The 13,179-nt window shown below is 39.0% G+C and overlaps 1 protein-coding gene across 3 annotated transcripts in view; it reads left to right on the top strand.

The window, feature by feature from the left end:
• Positions 1–8,528, top strand: part of MIPOL1 (mirror-image polydactyly 1) — a 180,856-nt gene extending 172,328 nt beyond the window's left edge. For all 3 annotated transcript variants that reach the window (XM_085061860.1, XM_085061862.1, XM_085061861.1), the window contains exon 13: positions 8,288–8,528. In XM_085061860.1, coding sequence (XP_084917986.1) covers positions 8,288–8,354 — 67 coding nt within the window. In that variant the 3' untranslated portion in view covers positions 8,355–8,528. The remainder of the gene's footprint in view (positions 1–8,287) is intronic.
• The last annotated feature ends 4,651 nt before the right edge of the window (positions 8,529–13,179 follow it).

The following is a 13,179-nucleotide window of genomic DNA, read 5'->3' as shown; positions in this document are numbered from 1 at the left end:
ATGGCAGGCAGGTGTTCAGCCATCTCCAGGAGAGCACGGCCCCATCACACATAATGGTGACTTGGGAAGACAAACACTATCACTCTGATCATCCCACCCCTCCTCCTTCCCCCTCCCACCTTATATACTGAGCATGATGTAATGTGGTATAGAATATCCCCTTGGTCAGTTTGGATCACCTGTCCCAGCTGTGTCTCCTCCCAGCCTTCCACGTACCTCAAACCTCTTTGCCAGCCTAGTAGTATGGAAAGCAGAAAAAGCCTTCACTCTGTGTAAGCCCTGCTCAGCAGTAACAAAAATGCTTCTATACTATCATCACTGTGTTCAGCACAAATCCAAAACACAGCCCTATACTAGCCACTGTGAAGAAAATTAACTCTACCCCACCCAAAACCAGCACAATAGTACATCAGTATTTGCAACTGTACAAACTCATTGTAAACAGGACTTGAGCAGAACATGTCTGAAGGAGCTGGGACTCACTTGGAATAGGCAGCTGAGAGGTTCAGACTTGACCTTACAAGAAGTCTAACATGAAGAAAGGTGTAATGTGGTGGTTTCAGACTGATACTTTCAATGTTTAGAGTCTCTCAATAACCCAATTCTCTGCAGATCTATAAATGAATCCTGTCTAACTGTTCATTTGAGCAAATTTGAAACTGTTTGTTTTAGAGAATCAATTTTTGACATTGCTTTTAAGTTTTCCTGAAGATGGATTGAGAACAAACCAAAATGTTCTATAAAGGAGGTCCTTTTTTCATCTCCTAAAATGCATTTCTGTTGAATATAATATAAGAAAACTGGTGAGCTGTTGCCAGACATGGTTCAGAGCCCAAATGGAGAAGCTGAGAGAAAAGGGCTTTGTATTCAGCAATTTTAGACTCTAATTCAGCGGGATTCTTTTTTATTATTATTATGTTTGTGTGCATGAGGAACCCAGACCTGAGGTTGTATTGCTCTTAAGAAGAATGTGAGAAGCAGTTTAGAGACACAGTAAGATTGCCTGTGATTCATGGCACTCTAATGATGCCAAACATCATTACCAAGGGGCAGGACAGGTGTTCATCAGGAGTTTTTAGGAATTAATATTTTTCCCTCTTCAAATGAATAAACACTATGGCAGAATACTTTCTATGGGGAAGATATATTAGCATAAGGTAAAAATGCTAGTTTTCTGTAAGCAGATGACACAGACTTCCAGGAAGAATTTGGCAAGAAAATCCAGGAGACCCTTGCCTATTCATATCAGCACAAAATCCCTGGAAATATAAGGAGTACACTGTAAGGAGTAGACTCCCATGTCAAAATTTCTCCTAAAAAAAGAGATCAGCTGTGTCACCCAATGTGTTGGTGTACTTGTCAGTGCTAAAAATAATTCAAGCTTATGGAAGAAGGTATAGAAAAGTTTTTTCTGACACAAATTTAAGTAGGAAACTTTGCATAAAATTGCCGTATAAACTGTTGATTCAAGCTGGAGTAATTAAGGGAAATTTGATGATCTAATTAAATAATCTGATGTGTATCATTTGGCATTGAATATGCCAATATATCCTCTATCTCAGCTGTTGTTATTTTTACCTCTAAAATGAGCTGCATACTCAGATGTGAATGGTCCATCTAATAGTAAGAGCCTGATCTTTATGATATGTTGTAGATTTCAAGGCACTGAAACACAGCATACTTGTTTCAGGGTTTATTTTTCTTTCTCAGAAGCTCATTTATTTTTAGCAATCAGTGTCTGCTGTCCTGAGCAAGCATTTGAAAGCAAGAGAGTGATACCTTTCACAAGGTGGCATTAAGTCCAGCATGGAAGCAAAGTCCTGATTTTGTATTATTGTGTAATGTGCAACAATCTACATCAATGCAAAACAGGGTGAAATGTTGTCAAAATAGACCAACTGTGTTTACTGCCCACTTTTCCTGGTGCTAGTGATGGCACAAGGTGAATAGTAATGGTGAGCTAGCTCATAATCTTCCGAACAGAAGGTAGAGAGCAAACAGTTTGACAAGATTAGTTATTGTGGACCACAGATAAAGGCTTAATATTTTAGCCAAGGCCTGTGTAAGCCAGGTTTATTTTGAAATATGTCTGCTGTCAGGAGCCCAACTGGCTGTATTTGCTTCTAAGTTTAATCATATACAGAATTACTCTTTTGGGCTGAGAAGTTGCTGAAAGGGATTTAATAGGAATGCTTGTTTGGTGACAGTGCTTTTCAGAGGCAGAATGGTTTGCCCTGCCAAATTTAAGGCCTGTACATTTAATGGAATGTACTTTTTGGAGTGACATGACAAGCAGTGTTGGGCAGGCACGAATTGGCAGCAGTGCCTGTAGTGATTAGATTCAGTGCTGTGGTCTACCATGGTTTAGACCTCACTGATGCTGCTAAATCAGTTTCTAAAACTTGTGTTTTAAAACCAGAAAGGACCACTAATACCAGTCAGTCCAGCCACCTGTCTGACATAGGGCACTGAATTTTACTTGGTATCAGGTTCAAAACCATAGTTGAACTCCAGCATGCCATTTAGAAAGACACCCAGTCTCTGATCCAAAGGAGAGAACTCCACTGAGAGAGGCAGCCTGTGTGTTGAAACCACATGTGGTCTTTATCACTGTGATGGTTTATGAAGTAATTGTTACAGACCATTAAATTCAATGGGCAGTGATTTTTAGTGATACAATAAAAATTATTATTAAAAAGGCAGGCTTTTGAGGTGGAAAAATAATACCTGAATTGGGGAATAAGAATAATTAAAAATTCGCTGAATCAGCCAGGAGTAAGAGGGTGATGGCTGTGTAGCAGGGTAGATAGATCATGCACTGCGAGGTCATACCCTTGATACCAGGCTTCAAACCAGTGAATACTTAAGTATTTTATTCAGTCAGAGCAGCCTCAAGTTTTGAAACTGAGAACAAGCCATCCCAATGCTCAGCGTTAACACAGTGCTACTCCCTTGAGAGGGAGGCAGCTGGGGTCCAGTTCCCTCGTGCAGATAATAGAGCTGAACCAGTTTCCTCCAGCCTCTTGAGTAAATGATCCTATCCAAGTGACAGGTTTCTGGGCAAGACCAGGATCACAGCAGCCTCTCGTCTCTATGTCATTTGTTTCCTTGAATTGACAGAAAATGTCTGAAAACAAGTACACCATTTTGGATTTTATCCAAGACATTTATCCAAGAGGAAAATTGAAGGAAAGGAGAGGGAAAGAGAGTTATTTTATTCTAAATTAAATTAAGTGGATTTGTTTGTATGACTACTCAACAAACAATCATTCACTGAACTCTACTGCTAAATGGCTTCCAGTGCTTTTGTCCAATGCATTTTATTTATCTAATATATTTTCAAGTGCTTGGTTTCTAAAGGGAATTAGTGTCAGAAAAACACATTCCGCAAGAAGCCAGAAGTCACACAAGTAAGGCCATCTTCATAGCCTGAGCCTAATCTTATCTATTGGAAAGATAACCAAGGGTTATAGCTTAGGTTTATAAGCCTTTATATAGCATTTCAAAATCCAGGATGGTTTTGTTTTTATCACTTAACTCCTCCATTTGCAGGTAGAAACTATTGTTTTCGGCTAGTCTATATATTGCTTTGCAGATTAGGACATGGGCTACTTGAAGGGTGCCCTTCTCTGTCAGTTGAGTGTCCATTTTGTCTATTTCTGGGGCATGATTCCTGGGGAAGGTCACTCTGTGACTCTATAACTGTCGTATTCAGACCTTGGGAGTAAAAGCCACTGCTGTCTTTTAGGATGAGTTTCTTTAGCCAGAGATGGAGCAGTGTGGAAGGATGTACCAATCTCTGTGGATTTACAGAATCTGTAAATCTCTGTGCAGTTGCAGAATTTTTTACTGATCCCAAGCTACAGATTACTTCTTCAGCAGAATACGTGAAAGAGGGGAGCAAGCCAAAAATGTGCCCAAGAGTGAGCAGTAGGGAGTAGTAAGTAACATACTTGCACCAATCTGTTCAGCTTCTGGGCTCTCAGAACAAACATCTCTGTCAGTTAGGGTTTTAAGTCTGCTTTATGGAGACTGAGACTAAAACCAAAATTGTTTTTACTCACAGGAGTAAAGCTTCATAAAACTTTGATAAAAGTCAGAGCAGATTGACAAGCAATTCAGGAGCTATGTAAAAACACTCCACATAACAACATAAACTCCATCCAGGCACTGACAGTTCTGTGCTTAGGTGACAAGGGAACACAGTTTGAAATTGCTGGAAGAGGAGCTGAGAACGGTTGAGAATTTGTATTGAGAAAGACTTAGCTAGAAATGTTCCTGTTTAGGTAGCTTTTCTCTAAAGATGGGGATCTTCTTAAAGCTTAGCAACATGTTTTAAAAGACTTGATTAAACTGGTATTATCATAGCAGCAAGTCCCTTATGGAAATCTTTTTATTTCTGTATTAAAGCACAGATTCTACTGCTTCATTCCAAACTTGTATAGAGGAAGCATTAAACCACTACAATTCAAGACTCTTAATGTTGTGTCTTTTGCTAATTTAAAAATAGTGATGGATCAGGTGTCCTTTTCCTAATTTGTGTGTTTTATTTAATTTTTCTATTTCATGTAAGCATTAAGATGAGCATTACACAAATATGTAGTATAGATAAAGAATATTTCTAGCCCTCATCTTTGTGCTTTTCATCAATGCAAATTCCATCTATCATGAAAACCATGGGACCTTTTTACTTTTGGATATATGCAAATCAATAGAAATAAAAGCAAAGTTGTACCTATCCATTTGAATCCATAGCTTTTTCATGTATTTTGTATGGCATTTTGTACTCACTTTGCATGCATGCATGCAATAATTGTATAGAGAATGCTGAAGTGGCATTTGGTGAGAGAATTTGTTTGTTTCTAGGAATTTGAAAATTCCTAGATTTTCTAGGAGTGTTGAAGTACCAAGAAATAATGAAGGCCACCTACTGCTATTTTCAAAAATTTCTAAGAAAGAAATTGAAATCTGCGAGAATGGGGAGTGAGCCTTTAGGAGGCTTTGTAAAGCATTCCAAAAATGTGTCTGTCCTTGCACATTTGTGTCTGTCCTTGCACATTTGGACCCTCAGCACTACAACAGAGTGGCCCACCCAGCATATTTATTATTCTTCTGTCTGATCTAAAATATGAACCCAAATACTTTCTTCTCAAGTGACTTGTTCAGCTGCTTCATGAGGTGCAAATTCAGTGAGTGTCCATGCTTACGTCTCAGGAGAAAGTGTCATGTTGCACATTTAATTTATGCTGTGAGGACTCTTCACAAGAAAGAAGACAAATGTCATTTGTTGAATCTTTGTCTTAGAATACAATAATTGTAGTCAGTGCTGCTTTCAGTTAAGTAAAATTTGGTGAAATTACGCCAAGTAACAGAAGTTGCTTTCTTCAGGTCAGTGTCTTCCATATTTTTACTAAAATCCTACAAACACTGAGACTAGTTCCCAGGATCTTCCGTTCTTCTGTTTAAGTTACCTTTGATCTTGAGGTCCAAATGCAGTTTTCCACATTAAATTCTCAGTGTGCAAAGGGAGCTGCCTGCAGTATCCCACGGGGCTGGGCACAAAGCCTTGTCAACAAGGGCAGCTCTGCCACCCTCACCCCTCGCAGGTAGCACCTCATTGGCACCAACGGCCTTTTTAGCTGCCTTTTATTGCTCACAAAGAAAATGGTGCTTCGTGTGAGTTGGGAGGACAGAGTTGGGCCCTTGGTGAACAAAGAGTCCTGGATTATCATTCCAAAAAGCCCCCTGAGGCCAGTATCAAGAGTTATTAACCACTGATTCAGCGCATAGCATTATTTTGTAGGCTTAAGTGGGATTTCAGTGGTATATTGGGTCTTGTGTCTGTGTAGGGGTAAATTTTGCCCTCTGTTATTTTATCTTATAAATAGCTGTTACAATTTCTCTTTTACGTTATTGCTTAAATCTCTTTCAAAGGTACAATATCTTAAGCCACTGCTACCTTTTTTTCTTTCTAAATAAATTTTCCTTCTAATAAATAAATTTGCAAATCCAAAAATGACTGAAACAAAAGGCAAATAAGCTCTGCATGGTTTGTATTTGGTGAGGAATACCTCATTTTGATGATTTCAGTCATCATTCATTAGAAAACCAGAAACTATGATTGTTAAGCCTCGTTATTTTCAATGAAGCCTGACAGTTTCAAGGTTAAACAGAAGACAGCTACTTTCATCCCGGTGGTATTTCTCTTCAAACATGGACAGCTCTTCACTAACTTGTTCTGCTCTGGTGTGCAGTGCCATTTCTTGGTCACAGAGTGGTGCACATCTAAACCCAATCACAGGACAATGTGTAAGCAGTGACCTCCAACTTGTGTCTCCCCAAAAGGAGCCTCAATTACTGAAGTCATTTCCCCCCTGCCTTGTATAAGCCACACAGTATTTCTTTTCAAATGAACAATGATTTTAATAAGCCATGATCTCAGATTTTACTGGTTTTATGCTGTCTCCCAGAAAAACAATTTTCAGCCCAAACCTTCTGTTTGTCCAAACAGTTTGAAATGTTTCTCCAGTGCTTTTATGTCTGTGAAGCATATTAGAGAGGGTGCTGGTGTGAAAGAGACCTCCAGCAGGAGTTAAAATGGCTGAGAAAGCTGCCATGCTTCTGAATACACATGCTATTGAAAGAGTACTAATCTGCCATTGCTTTCTGAAACTGCATGTGGACTGACAACTGATTTAACAGGGAACTTCCCAATAAGGGAGCCTGATGAAACCGTGACCTATCAGTAACTGAGTTAAAATCCTTAGAACTCAGAAAACATTGATGTATCCTGTGAGACTTTCAGGAATAAATACCTTGTGAAATCCCTGACTTTGTTCTTGCATGGAGTGACAGCACTGAGTTATGGCTGTTTGGGTGCTGCCTCCATAAAGACAAAGAAGTGCAGAAGGTATTATTTTACAAAACCAGGGAAAAATGCACTAGTTGGTTAAGAAGGAAAAGTAGCTCTTGGAAAACTGAAGGGAGAGGAGTACCTAAGCAGTAGTTTTTCACCTGTGCATTTGTTCCCTCAGAGTCCCTGTGGAACAGCCAGAACTAGCTGAACTTTCCACATACTTTTCCTGGTGTCTGATGATTACATTTGGGTGGTGAATTCTTAATCTCATTTCAGGAATTAAGTCACCTGGTGAGTACAATGAAAGGTGTAGCTTCATCGTGCTTGGTGGTTCCTGGAAAACAAGAGTGTTTCAATACGTACCAAGCACGTTAGTCATGACTTGTGGCAATAAATCCATGTTGACTAGTTTACATGCACTGAAGTTACTAATGCATTCATGAGATAAAATGTGTTTTGCAATTTTGATAAAGCTGTGTTATTTTTATTTCCTATCTGCACTTCTCATGTTGTATAATATATTAAAGAAAAAAAAAACCAAACAAACCAAAATTGTCTTTTCAGATAAGAAAAAATGGTCAACTCTGTAACAATGAATACAGCTATTTAAACCTGCAACTCTGTTTATCCATTGTGGAAGCTGCGTGTATAATATTCTGGACATGGCTCTAAAAGTGTTCTGCTACACACAGCATCTGCTTTTAAACATATAGTTTATTTGTGGGAGAGATTTCATTGAAGGATACCATGAAATACAGACAAATTGAAGAAATAGCTTGAATGCATGATTTCTGGAAGCTACTCTCTGTCCTACTTATTTACACTGTTAATTTTTCTGTAGTTATATTGACACAAGAATAATGCGGGCCACCTTCAAAATGTCAGCGTCCATGTCCTCAGGATCTTGGCTTGCTGAGTGTTTTGAAAAGTTTTTGACATAAAACACATGAGCTTTTAGACATAAATTTATAAATTGAACCATAAAAGTATCTGTTGGATAATGGGCAAGATATGTTTTAAGGGGAAACTGTAGTTTAGTGTTACATTTAACAAGAGCCATGGACAACTCATGCTTTTAAAAGTGCAAAAATTAATTGTTCTGCTTACCTCGAAGTGTATATGTACCAAAGGATTGCTGCACAGCGTTTTGTGTTAATGCCATATGGGGACCTCAGATACTGCATACACTACAAAGGAAAAGTGAGTTGATATATATCACTGACTGCAAATGGGTTGGGTTGTAGGTTAAAAAGTTTTTCGTAAGTTGTCTGCATTTTCCCTTAATGTCTGTCTTTTACAGTAGTGCTTTGTTTCTGAGCGTGACCACCACCAGGACAGCTTGGTTCAGTGCAAACACTGTCTCTTTCAGCCAGAACATTCCTAACATTAGCTTCCTTTTTTTTTCTCTCCCTCTCCCCTGCCCCCTCTCAGGTTGGAAAGGCTGGTGGACGTCCTGAGGAAGAAGGTTGGAGCAGGGACCATTAGGACCGTGATCTGATTGAAAGCTGTAGTCTAAGGAAGCTTTCACATCTGGTGACCAGGCTGCTTCATTCAGCACTGTGTAAACACTGAAGCCTTAACTTAGCAAACAGTTGTTAGAAGTGGGACACTCCAGCGACATTCCAAGCTGAGATAAAATCAAATCATAAATGTTTAACTACTTTGCTGCTGAGTTCTGTGATTTGTTGAAATGTTTCACTGCAAACATGTATTTGTTTTTAAGCAGATGCATTGTGGCACTGTGTATTGTGAAAAATTATGTAGATGCTTATTTTAACAGTCTGTCCTCTCAGTGTTAGTAGACTAGTCTGCTGCAAGGCACAGCATGATCATTTTTCTAAATAATGCAGGCTTCAGGTTCAAAATGATGCAAAGCAGTTTCAGAATTTAAATCCCCTATTTTATTTGTGAGACTGCAAATGGTCCAGTATTTGTATGTTAAATATATTAATTGATAAAGTAGGTTGGCATTCAAGAAATATCTCTGGCTAGTGTATTGGTTATTTTTTCCTCCTTACTCATAGCCCATTGAATTGCAGCTAGTAAGTGTGGCTACATCAAAGGGCAGGATAAATGTATAGCTTTATACAACAGTTGAATAGCTTCTGCTAGTACATGGCATTTTCAGCGTACATTAAAAAGAAATTTACAGGTAGGCTTCACTGGAAGTACAGCTTAATAAATTGCAACATGAAAGCCTTACGACATTGTACAGTATCTCAGACAGTGGATGAAATTTCCTGGGTTGTTTTTAGTCACTCCTCTGTCCTTTTCTATGAGGGAAAAGCTCTCAGATATTCAGCAGCACTTTATAAATTAGAAATTTGCCTTTTCAGTGTTTGCCTCTTCTTGTCCCTTTCCTACAAGACTTTTTGTCTGCTTCTTCTAGACTTCTGATTGCTCCGAAGGCTAGAGCATAGAATCCTACAGGGACAGGAGAAACTGAGGGCTCAGGAGGAAAATTTGGGGTACACAGACATTATAGACTTTACAGATACAGGAGATACTAAAGCCCAGCCATGTCCCTGTATGAACAGTCAGGTCAGCACTCATATAAACCTGCTCAAGAAGTCAGTGTAATCTCTGAGGACCCCAAATTCAGTAAAGAATCCCAGGAGCCAGCTGGGCTTTAGTCTATCCTCAGCACCAGCCAACGCAGGCAAGGTGAATGTAGCTCCTAAGGCTTCCACTTGCCTGCTTTGCTTTGTGTTTAATGTTGTTACATGGTCTTCCCTCTTAATGCTTGCTTGTACAGATGTTGTGATAGTGCAGTCTATCTGGAGAAAATGAAATTTTAATTTTGAGTGTAGAGAGAGACATTTTAATGTCGGTTTTTTTTCTTTCAAACACTTAAATGTTAAACTTTCCTCATCTGCAGACCTAATACCCTCCTAGTTTCAGTTGACCAAACCTAACCTCTTGCAGGGAGATAAGTAGCATCCCTCCAAGCCATATTTATCCAAGTCATTTCTAGAAATTTCTGAAGTGCTCCTCTTTGACCTTTGGTCAATCCTAAGATAGCCAGTGAGTCTGGAGCCTCTCCCCCACATCTATTCAGTGGGAAGAAATTGTAATGCTTCCAAACCAGAGGATTGCCACCCCCCAGGTTCCAGCTCCTTCACCATCTCCCATGTGCTGCTGTTCAGCTCCTTGGGTGACTCAACAGCTCTTTGTCCTACTGTCCTCACTGAGCTTTGTGCACTAAGTGGATGACAAGATCTCCTGAGCTGTCAGTGCTATTGAACCGTTTCTGCTCTAAGGAGGTAGTGAGAAAGGAATAAAGACAAAAATACTATATTGTGCTAGACCAAAGCCCAAAATTTGGCAATAGCAAACAGAAGATGCCTAGGAAAGGGTATAAGTCAGGACAGCACTAGTGACTACTCTTCCAGTTGGTGTCCCACCAATTTGTTAGTCACAGGCTTTCTAAGCCAGAGGTGGTGACTGCTTTAGCAGCATTTTTGCATGACCTGTTTTTTTAATCCATTTAAATTTTTAGTATCTACTTTTTCCTGTCACGAGGTCTTATGCAGGTAATGATGCATTGAGTGAAGAAATACTTTGTTTTCTTTTATGAACCAGCTCTATTCATTTGCTACCACCTAGTTTTTGTATGAAAGAAATTGTGAGGAACGATTCTCTATTCATATTGTTTCCATGTCCCTTGTGATTTTACATATTTGGCATCATTTTCCCCCACTTTTCCAGTGAGAACCCCTAGTCTCTTTTAAAGGAGCTGTCTCATGTTTTTAGTTGGCCTTGTCATACTAATCTAGTTTTTTTTCAGCTCTGCAGTGTTTTTACTGAGATGCAACCAGATTTGTGCCTAGTGTTCAACATATAGACAAAATGTGACCTTAATGGCTGTCAAAATGGTGGTTTTTCTTTCATTCTCTCTGCTATTTGTAATCATTTTTAGCAATGGACTTGCTTTATGACAGATTATTTATTGCTATTCATATTTCTGTAGTTAAACAACAACTCTAGATCCCCTTCCTCAGTTGTAATGTTCAGCTCAGAGCTTGTTGTAGGTTGTATGAAGACAGAACTGTTTTCTGAATAACTTAGCATTTATGGGTGCTGAATGTCACCTGTTGTCTTAGCATTCCCTCATGACCATGAGCTCTTATTCCATCTCTTCTTACAACTCCTCTTTAACACTCACAGTAGCAAAGTATCATCAGCATCTCCATGCTGAATATGGTGATATGAAACACTGCCATCTCTAAACTAACCCCCTCTCCAAGGTGGTTTCATAGTTAAGTTAAACATGGCCTCTGGGAAAAAGATCCCTGTAGGACAATAAGGTAGCTTTTCTTTCTCTGTGAAAATGAAACATTTATTCTTACACATTATTTTAATCTGACTTTGAACTATTTATTTTTCACCGTAAAGATCTTCTCTCTTATTGCTTGGCTGCTTTGATGAGGAAGTTGTTTGCTACTTTGATAATGCAAGTTTACTAAATCAGGACTTGTTCTCCATGCATGAATGTGCTAAGTTCCTCCTTCCCCTAGGAGTGTCAAGAGCTCCTCACCTTTCCCCAAGTATTTCTGTATCCAAGTAAATAATCTTGTGAGTGCAGGCTTCATACAGCCAGACTGTTTGACCTCCAGCTGCCTGTGTCCATTGGCTTTGTTTGGGAAAGTAGGATGGGCCCTGCAAAAGCCATCTAGCAGGCTTGATGTCAGATACATCTGGTTGCAGGTAATACTTGATTCAGTAAAATTAAGTGATAGTTTTGCTTCATAATTTTCCTTTTGACACATTGTACCTAAGGTGAAAAAAATAGTACCTGACTCTGTCTTTTGCCTTGCACCAAGCAGCCTGGAATTCAGTGATATTTTAAGTTAGGGTGTTTTGTCATAAATTACAAATATAGGTAAATGTATTTGAATCATAATAAAATCAGATGTGTTGATTTTTAAAATTCAGCTGGAAATGTTTTTTTTTTAGAAAGGACCTTAGGAAATTTACTGTGTTGAAAGTAGAAAGATTCAAAACCAGTTGAGTTCTCTCTCTTCCTTGCTAACAACCTGGTGTGTGGTCTTAGGCAAATTCCTTAGCGACTGTCATTAAAGGTATGCAGTCCCTGAAGAGGTTCCTGGGCTCCTCTGGGGAGTTTGCAAAAGTATCTTTGTGGCTAATGTCAAGAAACTTTCACTTCTTCACCTGCTGAAGTGAGCTGCAGAAATCACATAGGGCTGGTAGTGGAGGCCTTTTGTGCCCTCAGCTGAATTTCAGGTCGTGTTGAGCCCAGTCTAACTTTTGCCTTTCAGTGTAATGAGGGCAGGCATTCTGCTCTGGTGAGTAGAAATAGGTGATAATGATAACGTGTTAATGGGCTTATCATATGGTTTATTCATTGAGAACTGATTGATATCTGTGCAGAGCTCTGAAAGTAAAAAGAAGCCTGCTCCCAAGCAGCAGACAAATGCAATTGTCACTTCTGTCCTCATATATATGAGAAAGATGAGATTGCATCCAATTATGTACCAGGAGTAGCAATTCATTTCCCTCCCGATGGAAAACCATGATGAAAAGTGGCTCACCATAGGCGATGCTTATGGTGACAGTTGTAATTACAGGTCAAATTAGGGTCCCTGCTGTCTTGAATAGAACAGAGATACTCAGAAATGTCCTTCCCCTGTGAGATTCTGTGTCTTTCTCTTGATGATCCTGCAGCACGTTATGCATTGGGAGCCATTTCTGGTATATGCCAGGGTAAAATATGTAAATAGCATCATGTTGGCTCGGGATAAGAGCATTATTAATGCTTTTCAGCACTGTAATTATATTCCTAGTAAGCCTTCCCTAAGCCCTCACTAATTAACAATATTGTGACAAATCAACTTTAACAGAAAAGAACTGTGGACCTTTAGTCTTTTAGTACTATTTTTCATGCAGCCCACAGCTGAAAACTGGTGGCATGACTTTCTGTACTAGTGCTGGGAAAGCTGCTGATATTTGAAAAGTTCAAAGCCAGCTCAGTCTTGTTAGTGGAGTCCTGTAGCTGAAGATTGTTTGATTCTTCTTTAAATATATTCACAACAAAGTAAGATTCATTGGTTAATCATTAATTCAAAGGAATATTAGAACTGTTCTTATAAATAAGCCATCATATTGAAATGGTTTAGTGATGTCAGTATGTTGTCATATGCACATTTATTTATTTGTTTATTCCAAATCACCAGATGTTTTACAAGATTGACTTTATATATTCTTACCAGGTGATCAAGAGTTGTAACATCTTTAATCCATGTACACAAATGAACTTACTGTCGAAATGTCAGGATTTCTCTGTGCCTTTTTTCCTTCAATTA

The sequence above is a fragment of the Lichenostomus cassidix genome, chromosome 5, assembly GCF_008360975.1.
Source record: "Lichenostomus cassidix isolate B80296 chromosome 5, HeHo_3.0, whole genome shotgun sequence".
Lineage (NCBI taxonomy): Eukaryota > Metazoa > Chordata > Aves > Passeriformes > Meliphagidae > Lichenostomus > Lichenostomus cassidix.
The sequence above is the reverse complement of the archived record's forward strand: the minus strand, read 5'-3'. Positions and strand labels throughout refer to the sequence as shown.